Here is a 12,192-nt window from a genome sequence, read left to right as displayed (position 1 = left end):
AGAATATCACTAAAGCAAACCTTGAGTTTAGATCTGAGCTAAATCCTCAATGAGAATTAAAGTCTTGGTGCTGATACCCTCAAACCTCCTGTCCTCAGAACCATGGAAGCTGAGCACTGAGGCTGATGACCTTTGAACCAGGAGGATGGATTTGAAGAGCAAGGCCAGCTACCTCAGCAACCCAGGAAGCCTGGCTTTGAGTGTGTGTCTTTCTTCCTCTTCCAGCCCTGAGTTGGGGGTGTGCCGGGCAGAGCAATGGAGTGGAAGAGCATGGAGCACAGGGTATTGCTGCCTGGTGGATGCTTTTTTGGAAGGGGGCCAGAATAAGTCAGCCATCACGCTGGTAGGGGCCCCTCTGTGGTAAATCCATCTGGCATAGGTTGCCTAACAGAGTTAGACCCGAGCAAGGGGCCATTCATTTCCATGAATAGAGAAGACCAAGAAAGAGGTGTTAGCTAATAATGGTCTTAGGACCTCCTTCAGGCTGAAGAAGGATCAGAGGAAACTGGGGAGAGAGCTCCTTGGTAAAGAGCATCCCTAGCATGCACAAGGCCCTGGGTTTGACCCTTAGCACTGTAAGAAAAATAAATGATTGCTGAATGACTGCTGGGCATGGTGGCACACTCCTCAGGAGGCTGAGGCAGGTAGATCATGAGTTGGAGACCACCTTGGCCTCAAAAAAAAACCTAAAATACAAAACAAAAGCCTAGAGACTTTCATCCAATTCAATGAACAATAGGATAAAGTGCTTTGAAGGTGGATTAAGGCAGGGCCAATATCAACTTTCTCTCATTGGCCCAATCCATCCCTGGATCTCATTGAAACTTTGATGAAGAGTCTGAGGAATCATTAGACACAATTCCACCTTGCAAGAGGAAGAAGGAAGAAAGCACAAAGTGATTAAATGTAAGTATGTTCTCAGGACAGGAGGACTTGGTTGGAAGTACTTTTTCTGTCACTTCTGGGCAGGGTGACCTTGGACAGGTCCCAGAAGTGACTGAAATATTCTGATCCCAGAAATGAGGAAGACAATGATGTGTCACTGAGAGACTTATCACAGAGCTTGGATAAAGCCCAAACCCTAGTGTCTGGCCCACTGGAGTAGACACTCCAAACAGATGAGCAACTCCCATCTAATACTTAGATACCATAGTTCCAGAACACTAAATCTGACCTCAACTAAGCAAGTGACAAATTCAAGTCTCCCAAGACTATATCCTATCTAGGGAAGTTTAGGAGTAATTCTGTCCAGAAGGGATAATCACATTCTCCAAAGTCATCTGTAATCAATGTTTGTCAGAAAGAACAAGAGAGACACCATTAAAGCTATCTTTAATAATGTTTGACTATTAATCACTACTCAGACAGTATGGTAAGTAATTATACTTTAGTCAGAGTTTGATAACTTTAGTGTTTGTTTTTTTAAAAAAAAGATGTACTTTCAAGGCCATTAAAGCTTCCTGCCATGATCTCAGAAGGCAAAAGGAAATAATACCAAGGAGACACTGTCCAGTTACTAAAGATAAACTAAGAGAGAGGAAGAATCATACATTCAGTTAGTCCCTGTTGGATCAGCTAAGTGAATGCTGAGATGTTTGCCTGCTGAAAATCCTGAAGAACCAAGTATCTTGACATCTACTCATCAAAGCCAAGCCAAGCCTCTAGGCATTAACCCTTCTCAGTGAAAAAAAAAAAAAAAAAGATCTCATCTCCCAGCCTATGAGTCTCCCAAGTCCTCTTTAAGGACTCAGCTGTGACAAAAGAGCTCTGAGTAGAAATAGTGCTGGCATGAAGAAATGGGTAAGACCGTGGACTAAGAGCCAGAGCTCATGTGGAAGACTTGGTCAGGAGGCCAGGATGTAGACCTCAGGACCTATGTCACAACTGAACTCTTCCATTCCAGTCTAGCTATGGTCTTTAACTGGGAAACGTTAACCTGAGGAAGGCATTTAGTTATGACTAGAGACATTCTGAACTGTCATAATTGGGAACAGCGACGGTTCCGTTGGCATCTACTGAGGAAACGCTAGCACATTACAATGAGAGGACAACTTCCAGAACAAAGAATTACCCAAACCAAACATCAGCCAGACTGAGACTGAGAAACTCTGCATTAGAAGAAAGGAGAAAACGAAAGATCCTTCTAGGGTAAAATTGTGCCCTGGGCAGTTATTAAGAGCTACTGTGGAGTCTGGTTCATGGATGTTATTTATGTAGCTCACCTTCAAAGACCTGTCATTAAAACTAGATGATGTCCCTATTTGGAAGAGATCCAGTTGATAAAGCTTTAGAATTACTGACTTTTGTTTTTTGCATTTTAAGACCATGAGTTCCCATCTCCATCTAGCTCTCTGGGGAAATGTAAGAAAACAACTGTCTACACTAAAACTAGTATCTTCTCTTGGATAAAAAATAAACTCACATTATCCACGTAACGTTAATCCTAGTTATTTCCTATGAATTTATAATATGCTATGTATTCATAGAGGTGTCTTATAGAGACAGACCCACAGAGATTTGTGCACACACCCGCACATGCACACACATCTGCAAACACACACACATACACACACACACACACACACACACACACACACACACACATGCACGCACAAACATGTAGGGACTTTCACCAAGTTATAAACTGAAGGTCACCAATATTGCACCTTTTCTATGCTACAGAACTGCAGCTCTTTCTTAAAAACTCAGTCTACTACCATCCCCTCCTCCCTCACCTATCCACATACAATACTGGTGTGCAGAACTAATACCTAATGGACATCCTCGCCACTCATAGGACTTAGAAGCTATGATTGAACACACAGAGCCGAAAATAACACCCAATTTTCAAAACAGTGTTCTTTTTAACTGCTGTAAATAATCATTTTAAATCAATTCTTTGGCTGCTGTATGCAAGCTCAAAGATAGATGCCAAGTACATTCTTCCAGTTTTTCGCTTGATTCCTGACGGCCATATGGCAGAGGCCTCCAGGACTCTCCCTTCCTCCACCTGTCCTCTACTTCCACTCCACAGTGACGAATAAGCCCAGGAACTGAGTATCATGAGATTTGCCTTTACCCTGTTTTAAGCATTTGGCACGATCTAAAGTCCCTAAGGAATCAGGCACTGAGCCTAGGGTAATGCGTTATTTGTAAGCTACACCCACTTTCCCTTGGCTCCAAAAGCAAATAAACATTTCTATTACGTCCTTGGGGAGAAAAAAAAGACCAAGGAAGAAAAAATATATAGCCCCATGGTTTTAAAGGAAATATCAGAAAACTTACTGTTCAGCCTGATAAAAAAAAGAAGCATCTGCCTACTCCCAGAGACCGAAGCCCAGCTCCAAGCAGGAAAGCGGGATCTGCTCTGGAATTTGGCCAGTTTTCTTACAGTCAACTATCAAATGACAGTCAGTCTGGCCCAAAACAACAGCCAGCCCACAGCAGGGGAGAGAGAGGCTGTTCTCTTCCAAAATCTGCTTCGGAATCTGGTGTCAGCACTGCTTAATTCCAAGTCATTATCCTCCTTTGCTAACTGTTCAGATTTTCCAGTGGAAAGTAGGGAAGAGTTGTTTTCACCATAATTAGCATGATATGTTAAAGGAACTCAGACTCCTCCGTGTTGACTTCATGGTGGGGCAGGATACAGTATATCTGATAGTAAATATTTCCTGCCCACCTGAGAGAAGTTAGGGCAGGATAACTGGTTCAAATCCAGACAAGTGGCTTAATAAATCAGTAGCCTCATTTTCTCAGCTGTGATTTGAGCCTTGGGCAGTGGGCGTGGCTCAAGTGGTAGAGTACCTGCTTAGCAAGTACAAGGACCTGAGTTCAAACCACAAAGCTGTCCCAAGAAGAAAGTAAAGAGGAGGAAGAAGAGAAGAGGAGGAGGAGGAGGAGGAGGAGGAGGAGGAGGAAGAGGAGGAGGAGGAGGAGGAGGAGGAGGAGGAGGAGGAGGAGGAGGAGGAGGAGGAGGAGGAAGAGGAGGAGGAGGAGGAAGAAGAGGAAGGGGAGGAAGAGGAGGAGGAAGGGGAGGAGGAGGAGGAAGAGGAAGGGAAGGGAGGAGGAGAAGGTGGACGAGGAGGACGAGGAGGAGATATAGAAGGAAGAAGAAAAAAAAGAGCAGGAGGAAGGGGAGGAAGAGAAGGAGAGGGAGGAGAAAAAGAACAAGAAAGGAGGATGATAGAGAAGAGAGAAAAATGAAATATGTGTCTCACAATAATAGTATCCTAAAGAAGAAGACATAGGCTACCTGTATCTAAATTCCCAGGATACTTGTCATTCTAGAGTAGGGCCTAAGAGCGCATCCCAAGAAATATACACAGGATATCTCTACTAGTCACTGATTTCCCCATCTCCTCTTCTATGTGGAACTCAATACAATGCAGACCCCCTTCACTGTTGGGTAGGTGTCTAGTTCAAGTCAATGGACTCACCCTGGATTCCAAAACTCTTTAAGTACCACACAGACACACAGACACAGACACAGACACACACACAGACACACACACACACACACACACACACTATAATTTCCAACTCTCCCCACCACAGCAAATCCTAAAGCCCAGAGCATTGCCTGGGCCACAGCAGAGCTAACAGGTGAGAATAAGCTCAGGCTGTTGGTTGGCAGTGCAGGAGCTAGCTCTCCTAACCAATTGAAAGATCCCAAAGGCCTCCCAACTGTGACAAGAGGGAAATAACACAGCTTTCCTATGAGTGGTCTGGACGGCTAGCTTCCGATCCATGCCCATGACAGATCTTCATCAGCCAAAATAAGACTTCTCTTTTCTGGGTTCCAACATTTTGAATAGGCGTCAGAACCACCTGGAGAGCTTGCTATGCACAGATTTCTAGGTTACAGTCCCTCTCAGAGTACTTATGGCTACCAAGTTTCCAGGGGATGATGATGCAAATAGCGAAGGAATCACACTTGGAGACTCACTGGTCTAAGTCATCCCCAATCGTCCTTTACTAGATACCTGCTTTTCTAGCCTCCCTTGCAAGGGAGAATAGTCATGTGATCCCAGTCTAGTCAACAAAATAGCAAACAAAAGCTGCCAAGTAAATTCCAGGACAGATTTCCTCTGGAAAAGGAGTCCCTGCCAACACAATATTGAAGGAGAAAGTTGAAGAAATGACATTACCTGACTACAAACTTACTTTAAAAAGTATGCTAATAGAGTGTGGCATTGGTAGAAAAATAAATAGACCAATAAACAGAATAGGGAGCCCTGAAACAGATCTGTATACGAGCAGTCAATTTATCTTTACAAAAGGACAAAGGCAATCAAGAGGCAATCTTTTCAGAAAATAGTACTGAAAAACAGAACATACCCTTTTTTTTAATGGTGTGGATACAGACCTTACACTTTCCCCCAAAGATAACTCAAAATGGGTCACAGACAAAAATGTAAAATACACAACTATAAAACCAGAAAACCCAGTAGGGAGTCTAGATGACATTGAGATTGGCAATGACCTTTTGGCTCACTACCCAAAGGCACGATGCATGAATTAAATAATAAGTCTGACTCTATCAAAATTAAATTTTTATGCACTGCAAAAAAGACTTAACAAAATAAAAAGCTACATTTTCTGGTCAGCTCATCAGCAATAAAGTTAACATTTTGATATCTGTCTGATACCTCAATTCATTCTGAACTCCATAGGAGAGGAAAGCATTCTTACTTATTCATTCTTTTTTTTAAGCCAATAGTCAGGTATTTTATAATTCTTTTTTTATTCTTTAATTTTTTTTAATTGTGAAAATACCGTATAGAGGGGTTACAATTACATGGGCAAGATAATGAGTACATTTCTTATCAAGCATTGTTGCCTCCTCCTTTGTTTCTCCTACCCATCCCTTCCCATCCCTTCCCAACCCCCCTCACCCCCCCATCCTACCCTACCCCCCTACCCCCACCAAAGTTGTAAAGTTCGTTTTTTGACATAATGACTTGTACATCTCATTTGTTGCAATGGAGTCCACCTGTTTATAATTCTGTAGCCACAAAAATCATGGCTAAGGAATATGGTGCCTTTCAGAAATTCAAAATGAGGCTCAAACCTCATGTTTCTGGCCTAAGCCAGAAACATTCGAACATAGACACCTACAGGATTACTTCATGGGTTTTTTTTTGGGGGGGGGTTGTTTGTTTGTTTGTTCTGTTTTGGTTGGTCATGGGCATGAAATCTCGGCCTGGGCACTGTCCCTGAGCTCTTCAGTTCAAGGCGAGCACTCTACCACTTGAGCCACAGCACCACTTCTGGTTTTCTGGTGGTTCATTGGAGATAAGAGTCTTAGGGGCTTTCCTGCCTGAGCTGGTTTTGAACCACAATCCTCAGATCTCAGCCTCCTGAGTAACTAGGATTACAGGCAGGAGCCACCGACGCCCAGCTGTTTGCTTTTTACTCCAAAAAAAAAAAAAAAATTAAATCCTCTTCCCAAGAGCCAGCTGAGAGAAAACATGACATATGAAGATTTTTAATCTAATCACTATGGAGATCTTTTTTTATACATAACCTTTCCCCTTGAGAGCCCCAAGCTTTGTTGGTTTATATAATTTTCATCCCTCAAATCATCACCTAGGAATAGCTAGCCACTTAAATGTACTTTACATGAATGGATGAGAGAGCTTTAAAGGGATCCCCCTCCCCCTTTGAAAACTTCACCCACAGCTAGCAAACTGCTGCAGGAGGGGTTGTGTGTATCTTTGCATATTCAGAAGGATACTCGTATTTCCTGGAACTCCATTTGTCCTGCCCACATTCAGCAAGTGCGCCTTTTAGTCTATTATGTACTGCCAATTCAATGGTACATATCTATCTCGCCTTTCTGAACAATTCCCTAGTCTTTCTTTTCTTTTCTTTTCTTTTCTTTCCTTTTCTTGTTATTTTTCCTCTTGATATACCGGGGACTGACCCAGTGACCTAGCAGCCACTCTAACACTTGAGCTATGGCCCCAGGCCAGCTCCCGGTCTTTGATGGCTCTACAAGGACCTAGAGGGCCTTCATTATAAAAATGGAAAGTGAGATTTTGTTTAAGGCTCTGCCCCACAGTCTATTGAAAGGCCCATGTACACAGCTGTAAGAAGGAGAATGGCACACTGGACCTGTCATCTAGAATGCTTAAAGGGGAGAGAACAAGTTCTAACTTGATACCAGCTGCAGTAAAGTGATCGCAAGCTCTTCCCTCATTTAGAAGCCAGTACATTTTTGTTTTGTTTGATTGCCAAGAGGGATTTGAAAAGCATGCAGTCCAAAACCCTTTTCTTCTACAACTAAGGAAACAGGGCTAGAGAAACGACATAGAAAGTAGCATACCAGATCAGGCATTTCATCATGTGAGAGCTCATGTGCTTTCAAGTGTTTAATCCACCAGATTTCATTTTCCTCTAGCAGGGAAATGAATGGCCCTTTCTCACAGGGACATTCAGGCGATGTGGAGACACATCAGAGTCAGGGAGGCCTAAACATCTGAGAAGCTGAGGACTGCAGTTTCCATGGTGACCACACTGAGAATGAGGCCCCCTAGCTCCAATACCCAGAGAGCAAAGGTTGTGAGGTATTCCAGAGAAATTTCCATGTGGAGCTACTCAGCTAAAACCTGAGTGCGCAGCTAGCCTGCCAAGAAAGTTCTCCTCTCAGGACTAATGCACAACAGCTCTGAACTCTACGTGTGTGGCCCTGTGCCAATCTCTTTCCCATACCTTATTTCATTTAATTACCAAAATGTTATAAAATAGATCCACATTACATCCTCTTTGGTTAATGAGCAAATTAACACAGCTTACCCAGAATCAATGAGCTAGCAGATGTACCTAAACAAACTCTGAAACTGCTCACCTGGGAGACTCTCTAGCATTCTTCTAAAGAGAAGTATAAGCCAGGATCTGAGGGGCAGCCTTGAATATAGTTTGAAAGTTCTTATCTCAAAGGGAGAGCAAAAAAAGACTACTGTAAAGCTCACCCCTCATGTATCTTTGCCCATGGTTGCTAGGTTCTGAGAAAGTTCTCAAAATGTTATTTTTTTTAAACTAAGTCATCTGGGGAGAATGATGGAATAATTGATCAAGACAGCTTATATCATAGACTGACTTGTTGAATTGAAACCATTTTATACAGACACTTAAGTCTTTAAAAAAAAAGATGTATCATGCTCATAAACTGACATGCTGAATTGAAATCCTTTGTGCAAATACTTCAAAATGAAAAAACAAATAACATGATTGTGTCTACATGGGGGGGGGGAAAGCATTAAGTCACTATCAAAAATAATTTTCTTTCTCATGCTGAAAAGTCTAGAACACTTGAGACTTAAGTCAAGACTGGCCAAAGAGCAGAGGTAAACTTAGAACTTAAGCGAGACAAGAGTTCTATAGAATTAAGTGAGTGGATGTGATTTCAAGGGCTTTAAAACCTCAGTCTATAACCACTGCCACCCACCTTCCTATCACCAATGCTAGGCGTATTATCATCTTTAGGAAAGCAATTCCTTGAATTGAGATTTGTGTCTCTTGTTTACATACTTCCCAGAGGAAAACACTCACTAAGTCAGTAACAAACCTCAGCTACTCCCTTAGCCTGAGTCATATCAATGCGCTGGCTAGTCCTGAGGGATCCTTCAGCAGGAGGAGGCAGAATGGAGAGGAGCCACACCCAGAGCAGAGTTCAGAGAGGACCAGCTTTTGCAAGAAGCTAGGATCAGCCTGGAAGCATTGCAGCTATAAATGAAATGAAGGCAAGGAGTTCTGATAAGAACATGAGTGCATTTACATTGTTCTGTTTCCTTGCAAAACCACTATGGAAACCATTTTCCATCTTTAAGAAGCTGAGTGCTGTGATTTGAATGTGTCTCCTACAAAACTCAGCTGTTAAAACATCATGACCAGTGAGACAGTACTAAAAGGTGTGAGCCTTTACAATACAATTCCATCCTCAGGGCTCCTCATTCTTGAATGGGCTTTTATAAAGAGAGTTCACCCAGTGTTAAGTCCCTTTTCTCTTCCATCCCTTCTGCCCATGTGAGCACATAGCATTCTTTCTTTCCAAAAAGAAGTCCGCTTAAAGAGGACAAACGGGACCCTCAGAAGACAATCCAGACCTTCATCTCTGACCCTCAGCAGCCAAACTTGGAGAAGTAAATTTCTGCTTTTCATAAATCACCCTATCTCGGGGCTGGGAAGGTGATTCAGTGGTAGAGTGCTTGCCTTGCATGCATGAGGCCCTGGGTTTGATTCCTCAGCACCACATAAGCAGAAGAAAACAAAAAGCCGGAAGTGGTGCTGTGGCTCAAGTGGTAGAGTGCTAGCCTTGAGCTGAAGAGCTGAGGGACAGAGCCCAGGCCCAGAGTTCAGGCCCCATGACCAGACCCAAAAAATAAATAATAAATAAAAATAAATAAATCACCCTATCTCAGGGATTTTGTGCTAGCAGTGTAAACCGACTATGACACTGTGTGCATCTTAGTGTTAGTACTTAGCCATCTTGTACTGTATTTCCACAAGTACCATTATAAAGTAGGGAGCAATTCAAGAGAAGGGAATTTTGGCATTTAGTAACTCTGCCATTGGCCCAAACAGAAAACACAGTCAGAACATTAAACTATTTTATTTAAAAAGAAAACATGGGGCCCTGATAATGCCTTCTGAACCCTGGATCACAGTAGTTAAGGGTGAAATAGATGCAGTACTCACTCGAAAGACTTTCTCCACTCTTGCAATGCTTTTCCCAAAGATGGTTCCAAGTTGGTCTCCAATTCCAGCCAATAAAAAACCAAAGAGTGGAATCCCAAAGATGGCATATAAAATACAAAAGATTTTGCCTCCTTCAGTGCTTGGAGCAATATTCCCATACCCTAGTGAGAAATCGTAGAAAGAAAGAGGGAAAGTGGTGAGAGGGAAGAGAAGGTGAAATACTAACCAAAGAATTCACAGGTCTGTACATTCCCCATTTTGAATATTTGGCAGAAGAACTGCATTGTCCCATTGCTTCTCTTCCAGCCTTCTTTGTAAATAGTTTCCTGGACCTTAATAGACCTTATGGCAGACATAAAAGAAATGCAAATCAAAACAACATTGAGATACCACCTCACCCCAGTTAGAATGGCTACAATCAAGAACTCTAAGAACAACAGATACTAGAGGGGATGTGGTCAGAAGGGAACCTTACTGCATTGTTGGTGGGAGTGTAAACTTGTTCAACCACTTTGGAAAGCAGTATGGAGATTCCTCAAAAGACTCCACATACAGCTCCCCTATGACCCAGCAATCCCACTTTTGAGCATTTACCCAAATGTTCACAAACAAGACCACACTAAAGCTACCAGCACAACTATGTTAATTGCAGCATTATTTACCATAGCTAAGATATGGAACCAACCCAGATGCCCCTCAGTAGATGAATGGATCAAGAAAATGTGGTATATATACACAATGGAATTCTATGCCTCCATCAGAAAGAATGACATTGCCCCATTATATTAAGTAAAGTAAGCCAGGCCCAAAGAAACATAGGTCCCATGGTTTCCCTTATTTGCAATAACTAGTAAATGTCTGAGTCAAACAGAAAAGGTCAGATAAGTTGATGTTAGGGAAATGAACCCTAAGATATGTATTCAAATGTTTTTTTTTCTTTCATGCGATTGTTTCTAACACATTTATAAGATTATTTCTTTGTTGCTTTGTATGTCCCTCCCCCATGGTATAACCCCTGCTTTCACTGTATTTGATGTCAGTATAATTTGTGGAGGGGAAGTGAAAAAAGAAATCGTTTAAATAGGGATACAGGTGGACCCATTGCAATAATGAGATGTACAAGTTATTATGTCGAAAACGAACTTTACAACTTTGGTGGAGGGGGGAGAGGAGGATTGAGTGGGAGGATGGGGTAGGATGGGAAGGGATGGGAAGGGGAAACAAAGAAGGAGGCTACAATGCTTGATAAGAAATGTACTCATTATCTTGCCCATGTAATTGTAACCCTTCTGTACAGTATTTTCACAATAAAAATAAAAACAATTCTGACAGAAATGATACTATCCTTTTCAGAAATGCCAAGTGTCCTGGACATGATGGTTTATGAGAACCTGAACATCTGGAAATAGAATTTTGCAATTGCAGGACTGAGGATTTATCTCAAGTGGAAGAGTTATGAAGCTCTGGGATCCATCTCCAGTACCTCAGGAAAAAAATGCAATTATATAAGCAATGCATGTATAATGAATATTGGGTACACTCTATTAGATGGAACTAGAAGAAAAAGGGTGGGAGATGACAGCCTCAATTAATATCCAATCCCATAACAATTAGCATTGTACCCTCATGTTAGCCAGTGTCTACTGTAGATAGTTGCCTAACCATTCTCCCAAATTTGGGTAGCTCTCGTGAGGCCTGTATGTGAATCTATGCAATGAGTGAGTTATCAGTCCATGTTTACACACACATTGAGAATGTGGCAGAGTAAGAAATGATGTGGATGACTGCTCCATCATTTTTCCTCCTACAAGCCTGGAGAAGTCACCGTTGACTTCTGCCTTTGGGAATGAGTCACTTGGCTATTTTCTGTCTCAATGTTCTGTTTGGAACCATTCAAACCTCCTGTCACAGATTATTTAAAGTGTAGTTTCCATTCTGTAAATGAATGCTCAAGGCAAGACTTCCTCATTTTAAATTACTTTTACTCACCATCCTTTTGATTGAAACTGACAAAACTACTTGGGGAACTTTTCTCAAGCACTTGCAGGAATTTGAACAAAAATCATTTCACCAAGCATTCTCCTCCAGAACAATCTGAGTTACATTAACTTAGCCCTATTGCAAAGGAAACAAACATCTGTCTACAGCTGTTCACACATTTATGGTGACTCTTGGAAATATTCTAGTTTTGTGGACGCATAAGAACTCTAAGTGGACTGTATCGTAATTGCTTGATTTCCTTTTAGTTTGAGTATCTCTGAAAGAAACAGACACAGGAAAAATGAAGCTTTGAACCCACTGAATGGGCATCTTACTGATCCTGACATGTGCTATACTGTTCTTCCAGCTCTCAGACCGCTTTGCACATCTGGGCTAAGGTACTGTGTTCTCAAGGCATGTCAGTGTCACCAAGGAGGGCCAGAGAGGTGCCGGGGGATGAGGGTCCAGGTTCAGTTCTATCTACCTTCCACAGCCTGGTGGTCCTGAGACTAC

The 12,192-nt window shown here is 42.1% G+C and overlaps 1 protein-coding gene across 2 annotated transcripts in view; it reads right to left on the bottom strand.

The window, feature by feature from the left end:
- Positions 1-12,192, bottom strand: part of Kcnk10 (potassium two pore domain channel subfamily K member 10) — a 129,640-nt gene that overhangs the window by 38,515 nt on the left and 78,933 nt on the right. For both annotated transcript variants that reach the window (XM_070028411.1, XM_070028410.1), the window contains exon 4: positions 9,700-9,860. In XM_070028411.1, the coding sequence (XP_069884512.1) occupies positions 9,700-9,860 (161 nt within the window). The remainder of the gene's footprint in view (positions 1-9,699; positions 9,861-12,192) is intronic.

This window comes from Dipodomys merriami, unplaced genomic scaffold (genome assembly GCF_024711535.1).
Source record: "Dipodomys merriami isolate MVZ:Mamm:240054 unplaced genomic scaffold, mDipMer1.0.p SCAF_1, whole genome shotgun sequence".
NCBI classification, from domain to species: Eukaryota; Metazoa; Chordata; class Mammalia; order Rodentia; family Heteromyidae; genus Dipodomys; species Dipodomys merriami.
The sequence above is the reverse complement of the archived record's forward strand: the minus strand, read 5'-3'. Positions and strand labels throughout refer to the sequence as shown.